The following is a 16478-nucleotide window of genomic DNA, read 5'->3' as shown; positions in this document are numbered from 1 at the left end:
AAACTAAGGGAAGAGTAGGATGTGGAGACTAAGCCAGATGAGAGACAGAGAGTCAGAGTTCAATACACAGACACAGAGAGAACCATCAAGAGCAGTGACCTAGACCGAAGTGACAGAGGGAAGGAGAAAGAGAGAAAAAGTGAAGTACAGACAGCCATGGGAAGGGAGATCAGTACTTAATATACAGTAAGAAGGGTGAACATTTCTGTCTTAGGTACTACTGGTCTCTGACTTACTTTTCCAACAATCAGGGACATAGTATTAAGAGTCATGAGGCAGTGCTATAGGGACAGTAAACGTGATCGCTCTTACAAATTAACTCAAAACGTACAAATACAAATTCATATTATTTGGTTATTTATCCCAAAGCATTCCAAAAATAATTAGTTAAAAAATTTTTTAATCTTTAAAAGGAAGAGTTAGCTCAGTAAAAGGAGAGTTGCCACCTTTACTGCCAAATTCTTCGAAGGATTTTTCGCAAATTGGTTCAGAAAGCTGTAAAAAACATGGTGGCTATTTTTAATTTTTTTTAAGTGAGATTTTTGAAGTGCAACTAGTTATATTCACTGTGATTACTGGAAAACTGAATGAATAAAAAGCAGAGGAAAATATTGGATCTGATTAAGTACATATAATCAGGGCAAATACTGGTGATCTACATAAATATCATATATTTAGATAGGTTATTCTAAATGATTCTCTAATCAGTTATTTCCCCAGAGCTCCTGATGCTAGCTAATTATAATGAATGATTCATTGAAAACACAAGAATTTCTGGTGGTCAACTTTTAGAATACTCATCCCTTACATTAACTAATAATTATAAGGTAGCACAGAACAATGAATACGGAAACTAACTGATGAATAACAGCTACAAGGCCAATTCCACAGTAATGAACAAAAACTGCCTGAAAAGTGCTATTTAGTTAATGAAAACATCACTTAAAGGATTAGAATGTATATCCTTTGAATGGAAAGAGAGATGCTACAGTTCTTGAGCAGTACATGTAGTCAAATGGTGGTACAATATCATATACGAGAATATGCCTTGAATTTTAAGATCTGTTTATAAGGCAAAGTATAGATTTTCAATTACCTAATTAATTTGAGCTATGCCTAAAAACATATTAGACAACTCAACTTGTCTACACATTCTGAATGACACCACATCTAGAAGCAATTACTGTCGATTTTTCACTGCTATCTTTAGAAGCAAGTGATTATTCACTAACAAAGAAGAGATATAACTCCTTCGTGTCATTTCCTCAGGATATATTTTCAGCTATAAATTGAAGTAAATATTTAGCAAATATTCAGTTAGTTCAGTCAGTGTAAGCAGTTAATCTTGACTACTTAAGCAAAGTAAAATTTGGGTTATGTTTGCAGGTTTTCTACAATTCAAATATACCTAGAATCTACTAATTTTCCACTTTCAGTTCTGGTGGGAAAATGTGGCTTGACAGGTCCGTGTTATCAACAGCCCTCTTCTACATCCAGAACCAAGATGAAGTCATCTAAATATAGTAAGGTTGGTACTTTAATTCTTAACCCTAAGACATCAACTATTGTTCTCTTTTTTCCTTTTTCTTTTTTTTAATATTTATGCCATTATTTTTACAATTTTGAGGTGCCCTGATTTATACCAAGTGTTCTAGATAAACTGAAATATTACAGAAAGTCCTGTCTCAAGCTATGACAAGGACAAGGAAAAATGAGATGGATACAAGTTCTGGGAGGAAATAAGTTGACAGGCATCACATCTCTAGACTACACAGCTTTAGTGAATCTAGCTTCAGGTATTTCCTTCACATTAGGAGGAAAAATGAAGCTGTGAGGAGGCAGAGCCTGCCATCCTGTGTGCTTGGTGCAAAGTGGCCACAGGTGTGTCAAAATACTGATCCTTTTACCTTTCAGGTCAGCCAGGAGTGGCTCCGTCCCTTCACCTCTGGACATAACCAACCTTGCCTATGAAGCCCAGGGCGCCATATAAATGTTACACTTTTCTATATGTGTGGCTCAAGGAGGAGTGGAATATCTTAATAACTTGCTCACTCCTATGCTTTGTGGTCGCCATAAATCTTAGAGAACGCATAAAATGGATCTGATGAGAAGTTGAGGGTTTCAAGGACCCAGAACAAGAGAATGCTGGGAGGGAATAAGGTGTAGAATTTTGAGCTCAGTAGGTAACCTGAAATTTAGGAAAGATCTCTAAAGTCAGATGGGCAAGTACTGTCTTTATCAGTGGGTGGTGGTGGGAGAGGGAGAGTATGACTAGAAGAAATGTCCCAGGAATGTCACCTCAGGGAGGCCTTCTCTGGCCTCTACTTCCACATACTTCAGGTCCTCTCTTCCTGCTTTCTACTTCTCCTACCAACTACCTATCTAACATACTATATGTTTTCCTTATTTATCTTGCTTATTATTTGTCTCCCCTACCAGAATGCAGGCTCCATAAGGGAACTTTATTTGTTGTAATTCATTGCTACCCCCCTGGCACTTGGGACAACGCCTAGACCACAGTAAATAAATCCTTGCTGAATGAATGTGTGCTGACTGAACACACACACCCAGAGAGGCATGTAGGGAGCACACCTGGAGAGGTTTGAAAGTGTATAAGCCTTACCAGCCACGCTTACCCAAATCTAGCCTCTGTTAGAAAAATGTGGCAAAAAGCTGCCTGTCAGTCACATGCCAGCCAAAGCAAGCTGTACAAGACTTCTAAGAAGTCAGAAGATTTCAGTGCTCTGTAACCTTGTCTGTTTTCAAACGTTTACATTTTGCTTTCCTCTCCTCTAGGGGGAATGCCTCCTCATATGCAGTTAAAAATTATATGAGCTATTTTGAGGAAGAGCACACCATACAAGATAATTTCTAATTTCATCCTTACTGCTACCCCATGTCTCCCTTAGCTTTCTTGCTTCCATTTTTCTATGTCTTACTTTACATTTTTCTTTCTACAATTAGTTGTACATTTGCTTTATTCACTGTACTTTCTATCTTTCTGTGACTCTGGTTTCTGTGAAATACTTTGTGACCCTTATCAGCATCACAGAGCACATAGGAAAATATTTGCTGTCTAAGAATACAATTTAAACAGGGAAAAGGAAGGGACGGTATCTCTGCAAATGCTTTTTCATTCCCATATGATCAAAATAATAATAGTTTTAAAATGACAGCCTTAAATCCTAAAATGACAGAATACACAGCACCACATTAGTTTTTTTACAGTGTCTTCTTTCTGACGAACTCAAAATGTCCCTCCAGATACTACAAAAATTGTTTTTATAACATTTCTACAAGATAAGTGAGGTGGATACTTGTTCTTGCCATTTCATAACAGACATACAAAAAAGCAGAATGTGTGCTATACATTAAACAATAAACACAGGTCCTACTAATCTATTATGTAATTCCTTGAATAACTGGCTAATTTTACTAGTAGGAAACACCACTAACAGAAGTGGGGCAAATAGTCACTTGACACATATTCAGCACCCCTCAAATATTCACTGTTCACTATATGATAAGATAAATGAAAAATCAGACTTCATTTTAAGTATAAGGTACAACACTGCCAACACCTAACTGTGGAGTTGTCAAGTATAACATTTGCTTTCAAAAGAAAAATTAAAACAATATGACTGTACTGATAATAATGATCAGGGATGTGTTAAATACAACTTAAAAATTTCATCGCACCTTTTTTAAAAATACATATTAATTCATAATANGTTTTTTTTTTTTTTTTGTAAAGGAAAACATATTCAGCAATGAAGAAAAAATATAGTCTTAATGAGTATATATTTTTATAGGCAATTTCACTGTGCTGACCACAAGACTATGGTCAAACAATGAAAGCATAGTATAAGCTTAAGAACTTTATAAATTAGAAAGCTGGGAAAAAAAGACCTTATTAAATTGAATGTAGAGTCTGGATATCCATTATTAACTTGTGCTCAGAGAATTTTAGATGTTTCCAAGGAATTTCAACAAGCTTTGTTTATGTCCTGTTGAGCTTCCTGCCATCCCATCAAGGGCCATCACATCACCCATAATTGGCTGGGACTGCAGTTATCTCAAAGCTGATCTGGGAGAGGATCCTCTTCCAAGGTCATGAACCTGGCTGAGGACAGGCCACAAGTACTGACTGACTCCTGGCCAGAGACACCAATTCTATGCCAAATGGGCCTGTGCAAAGAGCAACTCATAATACAGCATCTGGCTTCCATCAGAGAGACCCAAATGAGAAGATAAGAAAGAGCCTGAGGGCTGCCCACATTCACTGGTCTTACCATGTTCCCTATGATCCTTAAACAGGGGGCTTCCATAAAATGGTGAAATAACTTTTCGGAGATGAGGTTACAGTGCCTGCTTAGGGGACAACACCTTGTGGGGCTGAGACAATGTACTCTAGGGTATGGTACATGCTCTAAATCAGCATTTAATTCATGTGATATTTCTCCCAGGTCTGGGAATGAAGGGATGGAAATGGGACGGGCTTCTCTGCTTATTACCCTGAGTGACCTACAAACAAAACTGTTGCTTCTCATTTCTATGATTTCAGGCTCTGCTGATCTAAAGGTGCTTCTGTTGAGTGACACAACAATGATTCCAATGAGCTGGAAGCTGAGACTGTTATCTTGCCACTTTGGGCTCCATACACCATTGAATTAACAAGAAGTGGGAGAGTCTTACTATCTTGGCTGGGGTGATTGATCCTGATTAGTAAGGGATAACTGAGTTGCTATTACTACAATGGGGATAAAGAGGAGTGTGTCTGCAATACAGCAAATCGTCTAGGGTGAGTACTTCCTGTGAGGAATGTCAACAGGAAAGTACAATAATCTAACTCAGGCAGGATACCTAATGACCTGGCTGTTTCAGGAATGAAGGTATGGGTCAGCCTACCAGGCAAGAACCATGACCAGTTGAGGTGCTTTTTAAGAATAAAGGGCATGTGGAATGAAGGTAGTTTTAAATACCAGCTATAAATACATGGCCAGTTGCAAAAATGAGGAATGTAATAGCTATGGGTATTTCTTCCTTATTTTGATTTGAATATATATATTATGTATTTTTGTTTTCCTCTCTTATTTCCTTATCATTTCACATAAGATGTGTCAATATAATTAGCTTTATCTCTCAGTATTTACATTATAGGATACAAAAGGTGAAAAGAATAGACATCAGCCAAGGACAATAAAAGGGCTTTGTATCCTTTCCTGAGGAAAGGGGTAGTGTGTTTTTGTTTTGTTACAACATGGGGTAGTTGTATTGCATCAGGTACAAACATGACTTCATTAATACCTACAATTATTTGTAGATTAAGTTTGGTTTAAGAGAATGTGGATAACTGCCAAGGTGACAAGGGGTGAACTGTAGAGGCCCCGTAATGTGTCAGTTTGGCTACACTGCACTATGTTTCCCAGAATTCTTTTTCAAACTGTGTGTTGGTGTCTAGGATGCCACAGAAAGGAAATTTCTGTGGGACGTTTGGAGGGCTGAAGTGAAGCGGCAGCCATTTTTAGCCGACACGTGTTGTTGTTCATCTGCTAGCTCACGGGCCGGTGGAAGGAGGAGCCAGGACTGTACCTGTTCCAGCCTCCCTGAGTTCTCCTTCAGCATCCCGGATGCCTGGGCCAGGTGTGTGTCTGTGTGGTCAGGACACTGCTTTCTACAGGACACCCATATCACCAAGGACAGAAGCAAAAAGAACTAACATGAGTTTAAGTCCATCCTCACAGGCTCCAGGTCATGCTTATGGGATCTCACTCATTCTTTCTCTCCATCACCTTACACCCATCTCCCCTTAACAAATTCTGCTCTGCAGTCTCAAGCTCCAACATGGATGCAAAGTCAACATTCTCACAGAGCTTAATCAGCTCTGGTCAAATCCTTTTAACAAATCCATTACTATATATAGTATATCCTCATTATTTGTGGATTCCACATTTGTGAATTCACCTACTTACTAAAATTTATTTAAAACTCCCTAATTGATGCTCATGTGCAGAATGGTGAAAAATGTGAGTTGCCTAGCTTACATTCCTAACAAAGGTCAAATAAGGCCATGCTTTACCTTCTTGTTTCAGTTCTCTTGTTTCAGTGTGCTTTTCACAGACTATTTAGTGCCATGTTTTTCACATTTGTGTGTGTGTGAGTGTGGCGATTTCACTGTCTGAAACGGCCTCCAAGGATAGTGCTGAAATATTGTCTAGTGTTCCTAAGCACCTAAGCCCTAAGCCCTAGTGTTGCTTAGAAGATGGTGATGTGTCTTATGGAGAAAATTAGTGTGTTAGATAAGCTGCATTCAGGTATGAGTTACCGTGTTGTTGGCTATGAGTTCAATGTTAGTGAACTCAACAATATTTATTAAATAAGGTGTCTTTAAATAGAAACATTCATAAAGCAAGGTTATATATTGGTGGGTTGATAAAAATGTTGTGACCAGAAGCTTGTAGGAACCTAATCTTATGCTTCCCCAGGATTCACTAATTCAGCATTCTCAGTGACTTTACAGAACTACTGATAAGAGTCAGTTATATAATATACACATAATATCATATATGTATATAAATATATTATACATACTATAATATATATACATACATACACACACATATATACATATTACATAGATATGTTGTAGCATATATATCTCCTATCTGTTTCTCTGATTGAACCTTGACTGACAGACCTGAAAAGTTTAGCTATGATGATAGTGAGGCTGAGTTCAAGTTTAGGTATTTGTGATAGTAAATTATAGTTATAGTAACTATTCTTTACCTAATATTTGAACTGTTCTCCAAATTATTTCCTTCAGTCATGTAAACATGTCTGAAACTCTAAGTGCTTAGTGATTAACTATCTCCTATGTCTGTCCTACGGAGTATTTCGTGTTCAAAACTTGCTCATTCTGACCTCTCTGGCCAAAGCACGCCCATTTTTGTTCTGCAGCCATAACCAGATACCACTGCTCATTTTGTGTTTACCATCCAAATTGGTTGGGAATTGTGAAAGCCGAAACCAGAAAGCAACAAAAATGTTACTCCTCTTATCTAGATATTACAGACTAATGTACAAACTCTGTTGGGTGGAAATCAATCCCATCCTTAAATTGTCTTCCTAAGCCTACCTGCTTTCTGAGATACTTTGCATTCTACCTCTTTCAATAGGCAGGCCCATCTTGCCTTTGTTTCCTGTGGTGAACATTTTCAGATCCATTCCGGCCCTTATTCCTTACATTGCTGTTTCTTTTGCCTTGAATGTCATCCTGCACGTCTTTCTATAATCCACATCCTACCTAACACACAAAATATTGTCCAGGCAAAATATTGTGCATGAAGAATTTTTCTAAGACCACAGCAATCTCTCTTTCCTGAACTCATAGCCTTGACCGCCTGTTGTATCAATGAGTTGGTACTCAAGCTGTGACAAATATTCTGAGATCCTGATTAGCTACCCAGTCCTTGTCTTAATCAACTATTTATGTACATTCTGTCTCCCTAAGCTTCAGTGCAACTATCTATATTACTTGCAAATTGCCTTACCTATCATCTTTACTGAGTTTTTTAGGAAGCATTTTCAGCCACTTAACAAATTTCTGGCAGTAGATCAGACCCATGCCGTATGTTATCAATAATTCATTCAAAGATACAAGGAAGAATAACATGCTTAATTCACAAAATAGAATTCCACATTTCATTAGCGTATTTTTTTACCCTAAAAAAAACCCACCCATATCTCTCATCAAACACGTACCTGCTGAGACTCGAGGACAATCGGGCAGCATGGACTCCACTGATGTATCTAATGGTTCTGAGCTAGAGACCCAATTACAACAATTCTGCAATGCAATAGAGACAATTTTCTGTTGAAACATTTTTTTTTAAACCAAGACCAACTTTTTTGGCTGCACAGATAATTTTATCCTATATAATCAACCACTAGAAGTACATCCAATTTCTTTTCCATGCACTGTAAAAAATTTCTTATATAAACAGTCAGTATTATTCATGACCACTGTGGCTGCGGAAGAAAGTTTATCTTCTACAATTCAGCAAATTATTTGTGCTGATAAGAAGACATGTAAGCTCTGTGAGCCATGATGTAACACATTTATAAGAAAAGGCTCAGATTATAATTAAGGGGAAATGAAAAGGATGTCCATTTTTAACTTTTAGATGGAAATAAATATTGATTTGATCATATGAAAGAATAGCTTTGTTTTGAACTATAGTCTTTGTCTCTAATACTAGAAGAAATAAATTTTGCATTTACTTCTTAAAATTTGGCCTATATAAATATACTTTAAGTTTTTACTTCAACCTGGGTTCAGTGAAGGCTGTATCAAATAGTTCACAAGCAACACAACCTAGCGAATTGTAACTGTATGTCTGAGGACACAAACCCTTCAATATTAAAGACAGTCTTTAAGACAATGATGACTCACCAGTCAGATAAATGAAATAAAAATAGTGTATATTCCTTCCATCTATTCTGATTCTGTATTTAAAGTCTGGCTTAAAAAAATGTGATTAGCCTCATATGGCTTTTTAAAAATCTCCCACACACACACACACACACACACACACACTAAATTTCCAGACAGATTTTATTTTAAAAGAAATCATCCTATCAATCATGTTGGAAAAATCGCTGATTGCTATTCTGGTAAACAAGCACGTATTGTGTATTTTTAGATGCTTGCTGCCCTGGTTGTGCACCATGGAATCCGTCCTCACTGTGGAAAGATCCTTGACTGGTAGATCAAGTGTCTTATTGTATTTCCTTAATTCATTCTGTCTGGAAGAAGATGTCAGCTGTGTTGCAGTGAGGAGAGAATTTCAAAGGCCCCAGTCCCCACCAATAAAGGCCGAGGAATGGCTTTTGAATAGATTTGTCAAGGCAACCCTACTGTTCTGGGACCAGGGAGAGCAGGAATAACATAAAGGAAGGGTTGCTGTATGAGATTAGAAAGTGAAGTTCACAAAGCATGGCAGATTTTTATAAGAAACAGTAGATCAATGAAACTATTGAACTGTGTGAAAAAAAAAAAAAACCATGAAAACAAACACAACATCTAGTAATGTTCTTAAATGCCTTCTCCCTTTTTATATTTAAAATGGATAAAATATTAGTATTTTAGCTTGATGGTTTAAAATGAATATGTATTCTATAACTTGCACTCCTAATCTTAATTAGCAGCTGAATGCAAAATTATACAATGTGAGAAAGCAGAAATTATAAAAGAAATGGGGTTTTAGAAGATATTTCATACATCTGAAATAAGTAAAATTAATATTACTATTATAGAAAACCACATCACACAGTTCTAGATAATGCAGAAGATTAGCACACAATTAGCCAGCTTTTATATACAATGTGACACTTGCTTGTAAGAAATAAGTATTCTCCAAAGCAGTGTCAAGATATGTAAATGGATGATTTGTTTTATCATTCATCACAGCCCCTAATAAATTCAAAAATCATGACTTCTATAGGTACTAAAAATAGGCTCCCAGTGATACAGGGAGATAGCTTCAATGAAGAATGACTTTCCTTTTTTCTCACTTTTTTTAAAACAATTCAGTCTTTTCAATGACAGCAATTAGCACTACCGACAGACAGGCAGCGATTAGGTATATATTTTAATTATTATTCATCCTCATAGTACCTCCAAATCTGATGAAAGTCAGCTATTACCCAGGTGATATGTCAGTCTTAATACTGCTCACCTACACTTCACATATGCAAAACTATGTCTTATAGGATATTTCTAGTATTAATGAAAATGATGGTACATTACAATATGCAAGCAATTAATCATTTTCTAACTCGTTATCACTAACTTTAAAAAGGTGAATAAAAGGAATTTTATCCAGGTCACCTTTAACTCAAACATTTAAAACAAAAGACAGGTTAACATTTATGATTCTGAAATTTCAATTTTTATCTAGGCACATATTTGGTTTTTGATCTCTCATAAAAATAGGATAGAAAATAAACACCCTATAAAGTGAGTATGTCCAAAAGTTCTCTGGAATGTCAAAGTACCTGTGAAGGACTGTAAAGCCTTAAAAGCAGTTTGATGAGTGTACACAGACATGTGTGTGCACGCTCATGTAACATTTTTATCCCACCAGGAAAAATACGTAGAAAAGGGCAAAATGAGCTAAAAATACGTTTGCCATGTGACAGAGTATAACAAAATAAACAATTAAAATGATAATAATAATTAGTATTAATGTAAATGTACTGGGAAATACATGGAAAGAAATATGAGACATACAGCCATTACACATGAATTCACATGAATTCAATCTGTTTGAAATTCTAGCATATCAAATCCAACTTCCTATTCTTTTTTTTTCCCTAACTCCCTATTCTGAAATGTAATTCTACAGTTTAAAAACTAGAGTTACAAACCAAATCTCTTTCATTGTTTTCCTAATGCTTATTCTATCCCTCTTCTCAATGGCTCACACTACCCCCATCCCAGTTCTTCAGCTGAGATGGACACTTGTGTAGTGTCGATGGCAACAGAGGCAGCCGACTAGGAAAGCCCTCCCTAAATTCAGAACATGCTAGAGTGTGTTCCAAGCCCCTGGAGATCCTATTCTCAGGATCCCTGAGCAGACAGCAAGGCATGCTGTACTAAAGATAGCAAGTGAAACATGTTTGTGCCTTGGATGTAGCCCTGCCTTGTCCCAACCAGCAAACAGAGAAAGAAGCCTGTGGCCAGAGCCAAGAGTTTGGGATGCACCATGTAACTAAAGTTTCTCTGAGTTTGAGGGGAAAAAAATGGCAATGTAGAGTATTTCTTAGAGTTAAATATTCTCAATTTAAAGGTCTTTTACTCTGAAATTAGGAACTTACAGTTTTTTTGAGGTTGTAAATTATCTTCTTTGTGAAATTGGAAATGTTGGGAATGATTACTATAGACTAGAAGCACATGTAGGCCATAGTGCTGAGAGGCTCTCTTTAACATCTAGACTAAGGGTTGACAATATTTTCGTGTAGATATGAAATGAATTAAAATTTTTAATAAGAAAGTTAGAACTTAGTCTACTTTATTTAAAGAGAAAAATATGTATTGTTGAATTAATTGTTGAATTAATTCTCTGGTCCTTACAGTGTACCATAAGGGCTGGTAGAAATTACCCACCATACCTGTGGTGGGAGGTCAGCTGAATAAATGTCTGGGTATTCTGTTAAGAACAAGTGGGAGAAAATCAGGAAGGTCAACTAGTTCTCATTTAAAGAAATATATGATTTGAACAGACAATTGATACAGTCTGGTGTGGATGATGTCAATTGCTTATAATATCAGAAAGATGAGTATAAATAAAAAAGAAGTTTCAACTGTACATCTATAACCAAAATAAAAGAAATGATGGGTTGAAAGTTAAAAACAAAGCGGGGGCGGGGGGGGAGCATGTTCAATGAGTCATGATAGTTTTCAGGCTCACTAGCCCTCAGGAATGTTGAAAAGAAGTTTCCTTAGCCTGAGCCTGGACCACGACCAGCCCTTGGGTTTCTCCAGGCCGAAAGGTCCATCTGGCAAAAAACTATCAGCTTTTTACTTCTCCCCCTACTGGAAGCAGTGAGCCAATCCATTTAAAACTGGCACATACTGACCACCTTTTAAGAAAAGGGTGAGACTCAACGTATATTAAGCTGCTTTCCTGTAACTGAGCAGCACCAATGCTAAATAGCTGGTGGAAGAATTAGAGAATCAGAGAACAATAACCTCCTAACAGATCATGACCTTCTTCAGCCCAAGTTCCTACCGTATACGGTATGCATACATAACATGCTATAGAAAGCCAAAAAAAGGGAGAAGGGCTTTCAGAAACGCATTTGTTCTTCAGAAGGATTTTCTATTATTATTTCAAGCATGTCTACTTTTTTTATTCTCTCTAAATGTTCTGCCTCTAGAAACGGAGTTTGGGGGCGTGAGGTGATATAAACTGGTGGGGGCTCAAGATATAAAGGCTCACACTCATTCATCTCAGCGTTGAAAAAAAATCTCGTCTCACCTCTCTCATCCATTCTCGAATCGTTTTGCCTGCTTCTTGATGCCACACATTGTGAACAGAGTCTGTCAACGCCACAGCAGTTACCTTACTTTTTACATCTGCTTCTCGTTGAATCATCTGTTTTAAAAAAAGGAAAATAAAATATTGGATATAATTTTTTCCCTCCTGGGTGCAGCCTGCTTAGTCATAGATAATAATATATTAAAACTGAAAAAGTAACAGGCATCTCTTGTACAAAGTTACTCTTTTTTATACTGAACGCGTGCCCTGTTCTTGTCCAGAGATGTGAAAAGACCTAATATTTTCTTTTAAAAAGATAATACTACTTAAGTCTTAGAACTACGCAGCTCTATTATTTTCCATGTGGTTTGAAAATTCAAGGATTAAAGGGATCACAGGGGGAAAAAGGAGGAATCCCTGAGGATTTCTTTTACCACTTTCTTCCACCACTTCCCATTTCCGTGCTTCAGGGAAGTTAGCACCCGGCGCTCACTGTTAGCTACTTAGGACTAACTTCTACTTATTTTCAGTAGATGCTATGTCAGTAATGAAAGATGTCTTGCTTTGCCTTCTCTAATTTAACTAGCCTGCTCTTCAACACGGTCTTATCATTCCTTGGTGTTTTAGATGCCCACAAAGATCTTTCTCTTCAAAGCCTATCAATATCATTTTGCTTTCTAATGTTTTTCTTCATGTCAACATGCTACAGTATTACACTTGTAGCTTCTTTCTTTAGAATGCTATTTCTATAAAATTAAATGGTTCTGAAATTTAAAAAAAAGAGCCACTCGGCTAAAGAAACTGAAGAATTCATCAATGGTCTGCAAGATAAAAAAAAGTGAAAAATAATAGCTCCACATTGAAAGAATCATGAAAGGTTCTAATCTACTAAGACCAGGGACTCTGATTTGTCACAAGCATAGGAAAGCTTAATAAAAAATTACATTTAAAATCAGTAAGTAGGAGTCCTAAATTTCATAGCCATGCCCTCACTGTTTCTTTGCATCCAGTGTATTTTCTCCCTCTATAGAAGAGCAATTTCTTGATCATTTGCTATTAATTTCTATGAATTATCTCTCAAAAGTATATATCTACATTTTAAAAAAGTGAGAATTCTGAGTGGCGATGAAAGCGTATACAGTGAACGTTGAAAAGCCAGGCTACGGATACCAAATTATACCTGTTGGCATTCTGAATGGAAAATGTCTCTCACCGTTTTAAATGTCTTCAAACCCTGCATATGCACATCCCCTCTCACTGAACACTACCTAATGGGAATCTAACTCACTGTTAATGCTGCTTCAGCAGAATTTCCACACCTTAAATCTCTGGGCCTTTTGTTTACTGCTTATATAATGTGGAAATCTTAAAATCAATGTTGCTTATCAACATCATAATAAAGCTGCAAAAATTCACCTTGCAATATCAATAATATTTTTAAAAGCATAAAATAATACTCTAATTCAATACTTCCCATTCATTATTAAGTAGTTTGCTACCTTCTCCTAGATTTTATTTTAAAAATAGATTGTCATCCATACAAAAGGATGAGATTGTGCCATTTGAGAAAATATGGATGGACCTGGAGGGTATTATGCTAAGTGAAATAAGTTAGACTGAGAAAGACAAATACCGTATGGTTCCCCTCATAAATAGGATCTAAGAAAATGAATAAACGAACAACAAGCAAAATCAGAACTATAAATATAGGGAATAAAGGGAGGGGAGGAGGGGGAGGGATCGGGCAAAATGGGTGAAGGGGAGAGGGAGCGGAAGGCCTCCAGTTATGGAATGGGTAAGGCATGGGAATAAAAAGCACAGCATACAGAGCACAATATTATAATAGTGATGTACTGGGATAGGCGGTAGCTATACTTGCGGTGAGCACAACATAATGTATAAACTTGTCAAACGGCTAAGTTGTACACCTGAAACGAATGTAATGTGTATCAATGACACTCAAATTAAAAAAAAAAATAAAAAAATAAAACTACCTTAAAGAATAGATTGTCATGGATCATGTTGGCACTAGAATATAAAAATTTAAACTGACATCAGATGATAGAACCCAAAATTCCACAACAGTGAATCCACCTGGCTCATGAAGAACTTGCATGTCCTCACTCTCATTTTCTAAACAGTTAACCCTTTTAGAGATTTAGAGCGATTGTTGCTAAAGTTACAAAACAAGAGCATGCTCTCCTGGTATTCTAAGAATATGTCTGCATTTTAAAATATTTGCCCTGGATTTTGTTGTGGTTGTTGTGAACATGTGCTGACTTATGTAAGGTGGCGTTATTTGAAGACACAGAATATTGAGAGTCATTTGTGAAATGATATAAAATTAAGAGTCAAAGAGGCTCAGGATTTAGTGCAAAAGCAGAAAATGTGGTAATTAAAATTCTACAAACTTGGAAAAATATACAGTTGTTAGATGGACTATCAGAGAAAAAAACCTTTGGTCTGTTTTTTCCATCTGGCTGACATTTCACACAATAGATGTGATGCTGTGTAACTTGTCTTCACAGAATCCAGCATGATATTCCTTATACTGTTCTAGTCCTTTACAGTATAAAAATCACTTTCACATTGTATTACTAGAGGTGAAGAATGGTCAAATTCTAGAGGATCTCAATGAAGAGCGGGCTACAAATGAAACCAGTTCAAAGAATTTCAAGTATTCGACTGTTTAAAAGGAGTCGTAGAACTGTAAATTGGTGAAAATAGTTTAGTTCTTCAGACTATTTACCTCTATTCTGGCCTCACTGCAAACTACTTGCAACTGCCATTTCTGTTCAAAGCCTCTGACTTCTTGCATTTGTTAGCTTGGTTCATAGTCCTTCCCTCTCTTACTTCCTCCACTGGGAGTGAGTGCTGATGAAGAATGCTGGAGAACAGCAATCATGGGGTAGGGCGAACATAGGAATCAAGATTGTTTGGTAGCCCCTAGACAGAATATAGAATGGGTGGAGGTACAACTGTGCAAGAAAACAACAGACTAGGATAATCTGGAAAACACAGAACTCTGACAAGGAGGAAGCCATATCACTCAAGTCTTACTACATGTCAATCTAAGGTGAAGAGGTGGTTTTTATTAGGATCCATGGATATGAACTCCTTTGAAATTCCTTGCAAAATTCTGTCTGTATAGGATAGGAGTATTTTTCTGGAAGAGGGTTCTAAGCTTTCATTCAATTCTTAAAGGGATTTTAGTCTCTAAATTAATAAGACCCAGTGATTTCAATGTCTCCATGTATTCTTGGACAAACTCTGAAGTACCTGCTAAATGAACTCTTCAAACAATTAAGATCAATTAAGATCACAGCTATACCAGTTTTTCAAAAATAGAGGATGGCTTTCCATTTTTTGTTATAATGTCTTTAGTATGGTATCAATAGTTGAATAAAAGTGATAAAAAAATTTGATGTCCTAGACATCAACATCTCAAAGCTTCATGGCTTAAGAGGTTATATATGATAAAATTATAATTAGCAGATTATTTGCTTTTATTTGTGTGTACAATATTTATTTATATCTGAGTAGCACTTTATAAATTTCAGAATGAATAATCATTCTTATTTTATTCTAAAATATTGAAATGTATACAAAACTTGTGTTATTTTTTCCATCTGTGGAGGAGGAAACTGGTTGAGACTGAGAAATTGGTTAAAGGCCACACAGACACAAAATGACACAACTCTGCATTGCCCATGCCTTTAAGTCCTGTGTTCTTTCATGAAGGTCATATGGGGTCTATTTCTCAGTAATATATCATAATGCTCTTACATAAATGAACTCAGATGATTAATCTCTTTTTCTTTATAATATTTCAGTAACACAGTATTTCACTGACTTGAACATTTAAAAAATGTTTAAAGAAATTCAAATCCTGATCAGTAAGGGATGTTGAAGTTCTAAAAATGATGCCAACATAGAAATCAGTCATGTGCAAGACCAGACTATTAACAGCATTTAAAAATTATTGTTACAGTTCTAAAAGAAAATGATGTCTACGATAAGAGAGAAATTAACTATTAAATATTTCTATAAAACATATTGATGATTTGAGAATACAAAATATTTGATGCTGTCACCTGATATTTTTGTCCCCTCTCCCCTTTTAAACGTTTATTTATTTTTGAGAGTGAAGGAGAGAATGAGAGGGAGAGGGAGATGGAGAGGAGAGAGAGAGAGAGAGAGAGAGAGAGATTGGAGAGGGGTATATAGAGAGAATCCCAAGGAGCCTCCACACTCTTAGTGTATAGCCTGATGTAGGACTCAAACCCATGAACTGTGAGATCATGACTTGAGCCGAAATCAAGACTGAGCCACACAGGCTCCCCTTGTTTCACTTTCTTAATTCTATTTATCTCTTCCTGGTCCTCTCAGCTTCTACACAATTAATCTGTTCTTTCCTTCCCCATATTGCATGTTCCT

The 16478-nt window shown here is 36.5% G+C and overlaps 1 protein-coding gene across 11 annotated transcripts in view; it reads right to left on the bottom strand.

The window, feature by feature from the left end:
• Positions 1–16478, bottom strand: part of ARB2A (ARB2 cotranscriptional regulator A) — a 413025-nt gene that overhangs the window by 128159 nt on the left and 268388 nt on the right. For 9 of the 11 annotated variants that reach the window (XM_077755324.1, XM_077755321.1, XM_077755314.1 and 6 more), the window contains 2 exons: positions 12042–12158; positions 7762–7846 (listed from right to left, as the gene is read on the bottom strand). In XM_077755324.1, the coding sequence (XP_077611450.1) occupies positions 7762–7846; positions 12042–12158 (202 nt within the window). Of the gene's footprint in view, positions 1–442; positions 496–5592; positions 5675–7761; positions 7847–12041; positions 12159–16478 lie in introns of those variants that run through there. The other 2 variants (XM_077755315.1, XM_077755319.1) reach the window with 2 other exon arrangements.

The sequence above is a fragment of the Crocuta crocuta genome, unplaced genomic scaffold (genome assembly GCF_008692635.1).
Source record: "Crocuta crocuta isolate KB4526 unplaced genomic scaffold, BGI_CrCroc_1.0 scaffold42, whole genome shotgun sequence".
NCBI lineage: Eukaryota > Metazoa > Chordata > Mammalia > Carnivora > Hyaenidae > Crocuta > Crocuta crocuta.
This window is presented reverse-complemented; position numbering and strand designations above follow the sequence as displayed.